This window comes from Arachis duranensis, chromosome 1, assembly GCF_000817695.3.
Source record: "Arachis duranensis cultivar V14167 chromosome 1, aradu.V14167.gnm2.J7QH, whole genome shotgun sequence".
NCBI classification, from domain to species: Eukaryota; Viridiplantae; Streptophyta; class Magnoliopsida; order Fabales; family Fabaceae; genus Arachis; species Arachis duranensis.
Window position 1 is genome coordinate 3002738 of NC_029772.3, and position 12519 is coordinate 3015256.

Here is a 12519-nt window from a genome sequence, read left to right on the forward strand (position 1 = left end):
TTTTGTCAAAAATTGAAAATAAATATTATATTTGGAAGGAATAATTTTTATGTGTATTATATGTTAAGTATTTTTAGGGAACTGTTTTTATGCATATCTTTTGTATAATTATTTAAACAACATTAAAAAATTGTTGCTTGATAAAAAAAATCGTTGTAACGGTTATAAAAGTGTTTTTTAAAATAGTCAGAGAAAATTGTTTTATTTTGTTGCTATAAAATAATAAAAAATTAAATTTAAAGAGCAACAATGTAAAAATTGTTGTCTAAGACCATCTAATAGAATAATTTTAAAATATAATAAATTTGGCAACAATTTTTATGTGTATTATAAATTAAGTATTCTTAGGAACGATTTTTATGGGTAGCTTTTGTATAATTATTTAAACATTAGAAAATTGTTGCTTGATAAAAAAAATTGTTGTAATGATTATAAAACATTCTTTAAAATAGTCAAAGAGAACGATTTTGTTTTATTGTCATAACATAATAAAAAATTGAACTTTAATAGCAACAATGTAAAAATCGTTGTCTAAGACCATCCAATAGAATAATTTTAAAATATAACAAATTGTGGCAATGTACAGTTTTTATGTGTACTATAAATTAAGTATTCTTAGGCAATGATTTTTATGCGTTTCTTGTATAATTATTTAAACAATATTAAAAACTCATTGCCTAAAAGTAAATCATTATAACGGTTATAAAACTGTTTTCTAAAATAATCAAATAGAACGATTTTATTTTGTTGTTATAAAATAATAAAAAATTAAACTTTAATATTAATATTGTAAAAAATTATTGTCTAAAATCATTTAAAAAAACAATTTTAAGACGTTAATTTTGACATTACTAAAATCCATATTTATTATAGCACACTACAATCCATCTCAAAATCTCAATTTTTCTCAAATACGTATCGTTAACCCGATACGAACAAATACAATAATAATCTTTAATTTATTTATTTTTTATTCATTTGGGATTTGTCCCCATACAATAAAACCCCCTTGATCATATGAAAATGATTTATTTCCTCAACTATATGGATGATAGCAACAGACACAAGTGTCTCTGCCAACGCAACGAGGTTGTTCAGTTTGTGTAGGATGTTCAATTTTGCATCTTTTCTGGCATACTTCATTTTTGCAAAACCAAATTCGGATAATTGGAGGTTTCTCCGGATTACATGTTCCTGATAATAACTTTGTACCTGTCGCCATCCCTCCAAAAAATTAAATTAATTAAATTAAATACCATAATCTTCAATATGGCCAAGGTAGATTTGATGTATATGTAGTGCAATAAAGGTCTAAAATTTGTATATAGATTTACTACAAGAACTTTAATATGATTTATCTACATAATAATATAAATAAGGTGAAAATTCAGGTGAAGTCGACTTCACGTAAAGTTGATACCTGAGAACTGTTGGATAAAAATTTAATCAAATCAGTCAAATCATCTAACGGCTCTCAGTATCAACTTCACGTGAAGTCGACTTCACCTGGGTTTCCACCTATAAATAAGTGTGAATTATAATATATTCATGCTGCAAGTTGTTAATTCATAGTTCATACAAAAAGAGCAAAAAGCAATAATAATATGGAAGAGAAGAGAAGAAACTTACTGGTTGATGAGCAAATCAAGAGAGATGCAAAGAAAAGGATTAAAGGGGAGAAGAATTTCATCATTAAAATGCTAATTTAACTTTTACTCAGTGGTTGTGTTACACTCGCACCAAAACCTTCTAGTTTGGCCACTATATATATATGGCAATCGTGCATGATTTCATAATAAAATAAAAATTACTCCAACATAACGAGGGTGAAAATTTAGTATTTAAATTAATTATTATATATATATATATATTATTTTATATATTTTTAATAAAATAAAATATTAGATAGTCAAGTATTTTTTAAACCAAATCCAATTAAATACACATGCTTTCCTTTTTACTAAGCGATTTTATGGGTCAGTTAAGAGATTTATGTGTTATCTTTATTTTTAATAATTTTTAATTAGTTAAAAATTTTTATGTGTCACAGTTAAAAAATTATGTGTAACAGTTAAAATTTTTTTTATTTTTAATAACTTTTAATCGGATAACAAATTTTTTGTATCACAATTAAAAATTTTAAGTATTATTTTTTATTAAGAAATTTTATGGGTCATAGTTAAGAAATTTATGTGTTATTTTTATTTTTGATAACTTTTAATTGGTTAATAATTAAGAAATTATGTATCACAGTTAAGAAATTTTGATATCATTTTTGTTTCTGATAATTTTTTATTGGATAAGAAATTTCTTGAGTCACAATAAAAAATTTTAGTACTTCTTTTTAATAAATTCTGTACAATTTAAAACTTCACATTCTTAAAAGGAATAAAAATAAGAAAAGAAAAAAATTAAACAAAATAATATTGTAATAAAACCAAAAAGAGAAGAAAGAGGAGAAAAAATAATAAAAAAAGAATGCAGCAACAATAAAAGAATAAAGAGGACACGAAAGGAACGTGCGTGCGAAGAAAAAGGAATAAAAAGAAGAAGTGTGTGATTTTCGTGCATATTGTGCGAGTAATTTAGACTAATTTGGTTGGACTTAATTACTAAAATGGTAATGTTAGGGAGAAAAAAATACAAACTTACTTTATTTAGCATTAGACGATTAATAAATACAAAATAAGATAAGTTTATGTTGTTTTAATTGAATTTTTATTATCTTCTGAATATTAATGTTAGATAGACAAAAAAAATCAGAATTTACTTTATTTAGTATTCATTAATTATTGTGATAATTAATAAATGTTAAATAAAAAATTTATAGTTGTTTTTGGCTTTTTTTTTTGTTACCAAATATTTTTGTTATAAAAAATAATTAGATGTGTCACATGATTATTTTTTTTATAGCAACATAATTAATTTTTTCCTAAACACTAAATATATATGCATCATTAAATAGGAATTTATTGATAAATAAGATTTTGTGACAGTTGTTTCGTAATATTTATTTGGATTTATCTAAATAATGCTCATTAATTGGCTGATAAAAGATTCCGAAGACGAAAACTTATCTTTTGGAAATAATTAAGTCAACCACTAAACGTATAGATTTTCATTGCATTAAATATTCAGAGATTTTAATTTCTTTCCATCTCTTTTTGGCAGTTGATTATCAAAATTAAAATGCTTTGTGAATGTAATATGAATTAGTCATTATAAACTTGTCTATATTTATACATATTCTATATATTTTTTATAAAATAATTAACTATTAAAATAACCAAATTTTTTATAAAAGAGTAATTAATCAAACTTTTGCATGATAAAATAATTAATTTTTTTATGAAAACAAAACTAATTCATTATGTTTTGGTAATGTATATAGTTTGATTATACATATAAATCTAGTTTAATTATAGTTATGAATATAATTTGTTTATAAACGTTTTTGAATTTTGATTATTAAGTAAAGATTCAATTCAATTTCTATTTATTTTTTTAAAGGATAATAATGTTATTTCTGTCCAAAAAAAACATGTTGGTCCTTAACAATATTATTTTGGGACAATATGAAATCATCTGTTGAAAAATTTATTATATATAATAATCAAAATTAATTTTGTAGAGAATTTTATTTTATAATTTATAAGAATTTTAAACCCTCAAATTATTAATAGATTTATCTTTGAAATAAATTTATATATACACACATTCCAAAAATCTAATTACAAAAAGAAAACCAACAAATAATACAACTCAAACAATTACATCTATTATCATAAATACAAATATATCATATATTTTTTTATAACACATATTTATATATATACAACATATAAAATAATTTTTTGTCCTTCTTAAAAGAATGAATTCTGAAATAACACATAAAAAAAACCTAAATAACATTTATATTCTGAAAGTACTACCAGTGCACGTCTAAAATTCAGTAAACTGTTCAAAGACTTTTTCATATCTTCGTTGAAAAATATTAAAATATAAGAAGGTGAGAATCAAACCATACAATCTTAGCTAGTAAAAAAATTTTAGAATTATCATAAAAAAATATAAATATACGTTGCCATATGACAAGTGATTTATGTTAGTCTTATGATTTTTAGTGATTTATGCTATGATTTTCTTTTTTCAAATTCCTTTTGTTCTTCTAAACTTTTAGGATGCAACTGCTACTCCCTAAAACTCATACTCTTCAACATCCTATTTTTTTAAAATCACACTTTTCTTACAATTATTCAATTTACTTTTGTTATGGTATACTTTTCTCATTTTCAGTGATAGAGCATTTTCTTCGTCACCTCCTATATATATTGAAGTGATGATAATTTGATATTCCTCGTTCCAACTTTGGGAGGAGCTTAATTTGCTCATGGAGGTGAATCTTGTCTCTACTCTATCTTTCTAATTTTCTTCATTTGCTTTCTATTTCATTTTTCGTTTCTTTTAGTTTGTCAGACACAAAAAAAATATTTTATGCAGACAAATAATTCATCATTATTTACAAGAATTATCATGCATGTAATTATTCTTCTAGATTACAAATAAAAAAAATAATATACTTAGGTCTTCTTTTGTAGTTAAATATCAAATTGCACAAGATTGTCTCATGTGTGTACAACTGTACATGGTTATAGATAGTTTAAAAACTAAAACCTAGTTTTGGTTAACCAAATATTTAGATTAAGTTAATTAACTAAATTAATTTTACATAACAAAATTGGTTATTAACTGACTAAAAAATTTAAAAATTAATTTTTAACCGATTATTAAAATAAAAATCAATTTTAGAAAAATAATCTAAAAATAATCAATTTTAGATTAAGTTTTAAAAAAATAATTTTAAAACTAAAAAATTAGTTTTTATATCAAAAAATCGATTTTTATATCAAAAATAATATAAGTAACATTTGAACTAATAGCAACAAGATTTGAATCATTATATGCCAACGGTCAAACCCATCAAACACTGCTGAATAATATGCATTCACAGCTTCCATTTCTGAATTAGTGTTAGAATGCGAGTAACAAGATAAAAAATTGAAATAAGAATAAAATAAGTAATTAAATCCTAGCAAGTTAATTAAAACATTTTTCTATTAAGTCTAATACCTAGAGTGTTTAGAACATAACTAAAAAACACATAAATAATCAAGACTTTTTAGTCATCTTCAAGTGCAATTGAATCTGGATCTATTGAACAAATAATGTCCTCTGATAAAATTAAATCTGCATACAAAAAAAACTATATATATCAAACTAACTGATAGAGAAAAACTATAAAATAGATATTAGAATCGATAAATTATCATATGATATATTTAAGAGACATTTAATATTTAATTTACCTTACTCGATCTTTTCAAACTCTTCAAAATTTTAGGTGCAAGAAAAGAGAAAAAGTCTCATTAAGCCAATCTTCGATGCATACAAGGGTTTCTACCATCTTAGGAGTCAATGAGCTACGATATTGATCAATGGTTCTTGCCCTCATACTAAAAGCAAACTCGGAAGCTACTGTTGAAAATGGTATAACCAATATGTCCCGTGCCATATTTGCTAGACGGAAAACCGATTCGAGTTAGCCTTCCACCATCCTAAAATATCCAAGGGCTTATCATCTGACTCACAATCTTCATTCAAACAACGATCAAGCTCAAATTTAAGACATTTGTGACCAGTTGATCGGCGATATAATCCTATATCATAAATGTCTTTGGCTTTATCACTTGCACTTGGTTGGAAGAGGATATCATCTTAATTTCCTTCATCTGCGCCTTGATATAAATTATAAAGTGAATGAAGACAAGAAGATAACTTTGTCTTTAATTCACCGCCCACTTCTACACCGAAAGAATTAACTAGGCATCACTCAACATAATTCAATTTATGGCAAAGATCTAGAACTACATCAATTAACATGTTAATAATTTTTACATTTCTTCAATACTTGTTGTATTTTACTTTCATCTTACTGGCCATAAGACTTATGCCCAAATCATCAACATCACGATATTGTTGAATCCTCCTTCCAAGAGTAAACACTTTTTTCATGTATAAATTACTAGTGACATAAGAGGATCTAGAAATGCGAAGTGTAGCATCATAAAACATCTCCAAAAATGGTAAGACAGACTTAGCATAATCCAAATCTTGAATTGAAGATACCTCTCTTCCTTTGTTTAATTCTTCAACAAATTTTTTATCTTGCATCTCTAATAGTTCAAATGCCTTCTGATGCTTTAAGGCTGCTACTAACATCAAGTATGTAGAGTTTTATCGCGTTGGAGTGAATTATTTTATTATGATTCTTCTTATTTCACTATTTTGAGTGGAATAAAACAAAAAAAAGAGTAGAAAATTCAAACAAAAAAAATTCCTCAAAAATTCTCATCATGTTCTTCTTTTCTTGTCTTGTTCATCTAATCAAATAAAGAAGAAAAAACATATAATGCTGCAAAATCTATTGCTGGATTTGGATGTATTTTTGTTCATGATTCAATTTTGTTTGTGTGTTTGTTTTCGAATTAAGTTTGTGTATTGCAATCATTAAGTAATTTCGATTCATTCTAGATTTAAATAAGGTGCATTTAGTCTGTGCTTATTTGAGTTTACATTTTGAATTTAATTTTCAGTTCATTTTGAATATAATTCTGGTTCATTCTAAATATAATTTCAGTTCGTTTCTGTTCTGCACAATTCAAAACTCTTCATTCTCACCTTCTACCGCTTCTCCACCAAAGAGGAAAGAGGAAAATAAAAAAAATATAGCAGCAACAACAACAAAAGAATGACGATAAGGAGAAAACACGTGAAGAAAAAAGAACGCAAAAAATGAGGAGGAGGAGGAACGCAAAGAAGAAAGCGAAGAAGAAGAAGAAGACAATGTTCCATGCGTAAACGAGCGTAAAAAGAAGAAGAAGAAAAAAAAGATGCCCATGTAATCAATTCTTTTAGAGCAATGCTAGGGAACCAAAAGGGTATTAGCCAAAAATCAGCCAAATACTTTTTGGTGAATCTAAAATCTCTACGAGTTAATATATATGGATGTTTCTTCTGCTAAGTATCAGAATGTTTCTTTTTCATACTAAATGAATGTTCTTTTATATATTTTTCGATTTTTTTTATATTGTAAATGTGAATGTCTCTGTTTCTTTAAGAATTTCATATTTTTTTTAAAATTTTATAGATATTTAATTATTTTTGCTAAAATATAATTGGATGTTTCTTTTGTTAAGTATTAGAATATTTTTTTTCATATTAAATGAATATTTTTTTTATAATCCCTGTCGTGGCTATTCTGATGAGAAGCACAAGACTTGAATCCAGAACTGAAGCCTATCAACGCCGTGTCTATGGGGAGTGCGAGGGGAGTTTGTGATAGCGCCATGAATGTGAATGCAACCGGCGAGGGTATTAGTGCAATGCATAGCCAACCAGTCCTTGCAAAGTACAATTTGCTACCAATATAGTCGGGTAGAACCGAAAGCAAGCGACCGAATAAGGAAAAGGAGGCATACACCATCACAAGTGTAGAAATGTCACAACTCGTGTCCACTGGCTCCGCAATCTGTCCCAAGTTATTGCTGTACACAAGCCCAATAGTTCCTCCGCAAATGTAGGTAACATAGTAGAGCCAGAAATCCAGTCTTTCAAGAAGGGCGCCGCCACACTGCTCTTCTTCCAGCATCCTTTTGTATCTAATTGAGGAGGTGGTTGAGGAGGGAAGAGGAGAAGGCTTTGTCGGTGACGAAGTCGAAGGTGGACTTCGTGTTGAAGCAATTGTCTTGGATGCGCTTGTTGAGGGCATCCCGGAGAGCATGGAAGTCGCCGACGCTTCCAGCAGCATTGGTGAAAGAGAGGTCTGTGTGTGTATAAATTTTTTAAATTTTGAATTTCATAAATTTAAAATTAATTATTAATATAAATTAATGTAATTTTATTTAGTTTTTGGCTGGTAATCTTTTGATTCCATATATTTTTTCATTCTTTTAATGAGAGTGATTTTTGTTAGTATTGAGCCTACTTAAATAAACTTGAATAAAAAATACCTAGATGTATAACAATCCTTAATCAATAAACATATGCAATTAATAGTTATTTATTTACCACAATGAAATTAAAAATGTTATTAAAAAATTATTTTAACATAAAAAACAGGAATTACTTTTGAAACATCTATTTGTTTCTTATTGACAAATGTCTTAGCGTGTAGCTAATACATATTAAAACTTGAACTTATTTATGTGAATTAGATTTGAAATTAAGCTTAAATTTAATTTAGAACAAAATACCACTTTTGCCCTCAGCTTTGGAATAAATCTCAAAATTATCCGGACAGTTTTGTTGTTCTACTTCTACTTACATGCCAACATTTTATTTTCGTCATATTAACGTCTTTCGGTCAAAATTCAATTTCTTTTTTCCAAATTATCCCTCCTTCAAAAATTCAAGCATCTAACAGATTAAGTGCAGCCCTACGAAGTACAAACTCAGTTCTCGTGGTATAGCGGCTTTTGACATATCTTATCCATCAAGATAACGAAGGGAAATAAACATGATCAATCATCCAAGAAAAAGGTGAAAACAAACAACCTCGGTTCTTGCTTAGTCTGCAGTTGAACGAGACTTTGTTAACACTCCAATATTAATTCAATGATCCCCAAAATTAAAGAGGTGATGATGATAATTTAACAAGAGAGTTTCAACAGTCTATCCTTGTTTTCATCTAAACCCACCAACTCAGTCGCGCTCACTTATTGCAGTCAAGTGCTCGTCGATCTCCTCCGTCGATAAAATTCTGAATTCCGGATTCTCTTTTTGGACAACTCCAACCTTACAAAACATGAAAATATAATCAATTGCAACACACAATATCTTTTCTCTTTAAAACATTAAAATAAAAATCATCCCTAATTCTGATTTCCACCACAACTAATCATGTAAAGCCCCCACATTATAATGCAATGCTTTAATTTATCACAATCTTAGCTGTTTTGAGTTACTATAACCACCTAAGCAATAGAATCGATTACTATTTTGAGCAAGGCAGAAGCCAAATCAGGCAAGATTTCTGAATATAGAAAATAAATGAGAAACAAGTGACTCGCGCAGAATCTATAAATAACTTGGGTTTACCATACCATGGTGTCCTACAAAAGATATTAGAGCTTTAAAATAAAGGTTCTACCTCAATCTCAGTGGCCTTAAAATCTTCCTGAAGAACTGATTGCAAAGCAGAGATCGCAGTCTGAAAAAAAAAAGGGAAACTATACAGTTAGAAACAAAATATTATCACATAATGGTTCAATAAACTCGTTAATAAATAAATGATTTTGATAAAATTGATATTTCTTGCATCATCAACTTTCTAATTCTGATAATAAACTATGAACTTTCGTTATTCCCCCATGAACTCACGATAGAAAGTTATTGCACTAAGTTACATTGTCCTTCGCTTGATTCCATTCAACTTTTTGAAATCCCTGTCTCAAGAACTGAGAACAGTTAATTAGTTTTCACTTGCAAATCGTATTTTCCAATGCTTAATTCCCCTCCTAATAGAGAAATACTGTAAAACTTGGAGGAACCACGTGATGTTCTAAGTCTCCCTCAAAAATCAAAGTCTTTATTGAAAGGGTTGCTTTTATAATGGTCGACACAAATTATATGCTCCAAAGACACACGTCTCTCACCGCTTTCCCCAATGTCTATATGCAGTTTACACTTGAGTTGGGTGTTCATCTCATTATGCATGAAGCGTCATCATCTGGCAAGATATCTTTGAAAATCGAAACAAATGCAGGAGCTAACCCGCAAAATGGGAGTAATGAAAAATTTAAAAGAAAAGTAAGAATGCAACCTGAACAGTCTCCTCATAAGTAAATGAAGGGTCACTCTTCATCTTCTTTTCCAAGAAATTAATCGCCTCTTGGTCCTTCAATCCAGCACTTGTGGCCTGAGTACATGGCAATAGATTCTTAGACACATTGAATATTTGTCTTATGTACTGCTACATGAAGCTACAGACTTTTGATTAAAAATGATAAAGATGGCCCCAAAAGAGAACTATACTTTTAGCGTTTAAAATTTCAAAATCAATGTACATCACAATTATTTGAATGCGGAAGGAGTAGAAAACAAAACATTTTTCTGGGAGGCAAAAAATAAAGCAATCACCAAAGCAGACAGCACAAACAATTAAAATATAGATTAAAATAATTCATCCACTGAACAAAGATAGATAGGTTTCTCAGCATCCATAGTTCATAGAAGGAAGGTGAACTTGGTCCAAAAGTGAAACAGAAATGGAAATAAAAACTCAGTACAGGTTAAGCCTCATTCGTGTACTTTGACATCAAGTATTTTATAACATGAAAACAATACATATAAAAAATTTCATGTAGAAATCAAGGGCACCAACTTCCCATGATTTTCAACATAAAATTTTCCAACAATCTCCCTCACCACCTCCATACTACTTACAGCAACCTTCACCTTTTAATGAGATAAATGCTAAACTCCTTTATCTTTTTATTATTTATGTAAACCCTTTTCACCTATTGCCTAACAATACTAAAATAGTCCCTTTTATCAAATTACAAGCACACACACAAAGTTAAACATTGTTTTCAGAGCAAATATTCAGATAAATTATCACCAATCCACCATAGGATTTTTATTTAGCTTCTTAATTCCTCAACCATATAATTCATCTAAATACAGACAATATAAAACCTCATTCTGGTGATATAACAAATCAAGAAAGCAATTTTCCACTAGGAAGTCTTATTTTACACAGTAACTAAGAAAAAAGATCATGAAGTATAAAGCATAAAAACTTGCATTCATCGTCCCGAACCCTCTATCCTTTTATGATGACATTCATAGTAAATAATTAAAGTAGATGAATTCAGAATCATAGTTCAGAAAAATTTATGGAATCAAGTTTACTATCCTCATTCTTTCCATCATCTTAAATTAGATCAAATGAAGAATTTTTGACATCAATGTAAGTGAGAGATGATCCTCTGTTTACCTTGTGACCAAAGTAATGACCAGCTGGGTCGCACTTGTAAAGGCGGGGGCCAAATTCATCGTCAATACCCAAAACCATGGCAACTTCACAACACAACAGATTTAAAAATCACAAAAAGAGATCAGTAGTAACAACAAGAAGTAATAAAAGCAGAAAATGGTTGTGATCCCACAAAACTACTTGTACGATTCTCCAGGCTGAAAATTCATTCAGAAGTGAAACGGGTAAGGAAAACACACCTACTCCAAGTGGTCTCATGTAAGCATGTTGAGTATAGACTTGAGATTTGTCTGCAATCCTGTTGGTGAAAATATTTCAGAAGTCGGATACCAAAAGATGGCAATATGAAATTCATAGAGAGGGCCGCAGGAAAGGGAGGGGAAGGATCGATGATTCCTTTTCCAATTACTATGAAGTTCAATTGAATATTTTTATTTCGCATCAACCACCAAGAATAGATCTTCCAGTAGTCACAGTAGATGTATATGTTAAAACATTGAGGCAATTGAAAAATATGGAGATGACAAGAGGAAAATAATCTAACAATTTGGATACTGACAATTACACTAGAATACTAACATTTAAATTTGCAGATATTACAAAGCAATAAGTAGCTAATAATTGTTTTAGTGGCTGAATATCTTTTATAAAACTGTACCACTTACCATTTAGCCAATATGTCCACAGGCATCTCATATCCATATCTAAACCGAAACTCAGCAGCTTCATTTCTTGCTTGCTGAACTAATGTCCTAGCATCAGCTGGACAAAGGTATTCCAATGAGATAAAGCAAAAGTGAACTTAGAACATAAAGATGTACCTCTCTTCAGAGTATATCAATTAATAAGTTATTTATTTACTCTGATTTAAATATAAGCATTTCTCATATATCAAACCTCAATTTATAGATTAAGTATGATGAATGATAAGAAAAAGGTAGCTAAAGATTTATTTCATTTGATGGAAAAAGGTAGCTAAGAAAGTTCATAAGTGCTCGAGCAGAGAAATGCTGAAAAGGTATGATGAATGATAAACCTGTCATTCCAGTTGCCAGTAAACCAAGGTACTTGGTGATGGGAAACAGATGTGTAACACTTGTCTGATCCAATAGCTTGTCCTGCATTACACTTTCACAATTAAGCAGCCAAAAGAAATACTCACAAAGAAAAGAATTATATCAGTACTCACCGGAACCTTCTTCTGAGTAACAACACAAACTGAATCCTTTCCTCGTACACCGATTGAGGTGATCCCAGCAGCCTTAACAGCCTTGAAAGCATACTCTGTTACAATCATCCAAAAAACCCACAACTTAAAACATATTACACTACAGTCAGTTTATTTCCACTCCAAAATAGCCAAAAGGAAAACATTTCATAAGACAATGAATATGATAAATAAGGGATCATCACACTGATTGTCATGAAATCCTTAGAGTGGGAAAAATGGCACAAACATATGT

At 28.9% G+C, this 12519-nt stretch overlaps 1 protein-coding gene across 1 annotated transcript in view; it reads right to left on the reverse strand.

The window, feature by feature from the left end:
* Positions 1-8514: 8514 nt before the first annotated feature.
* Positions 8515-12519, reverse strand: part of LOC107466302 (proteasome subunit alpha type-6) — a 4953-nt gene continuing 948 nt past the window's right edge. The window contains exons 2-9 of the mRNA XM_016085302.3: positions 12246-12340; positions 12093-12174; positions 11722-11818; positions 11296-11354; positions 11057-11139; positions 9881-9976; positions 9209-9268; positions 8515-8853 (exon numbers count right to left, since the gene is read on the reverse strand). Of these exons, the coding sequence (XP_015940788.1) occupies positions 8761-8853; positions 9209-9268; positions 9881-9976; positions 11057-11139; positions 11296-11354; positions 11722-11818; positions 12093-12174; positions 12246-12340 (665 nt within the window). The 3' untranslated portion in view covers positions 8515-8760. The remainder of the gene's footprint in view (positions 8854-9208; positions 9269-9880; positions 9977-11056; positions 11140-11295; positions 11355-11721; positions 11819-12092; positions 12175-12245; positions 12341-12519) is intronic.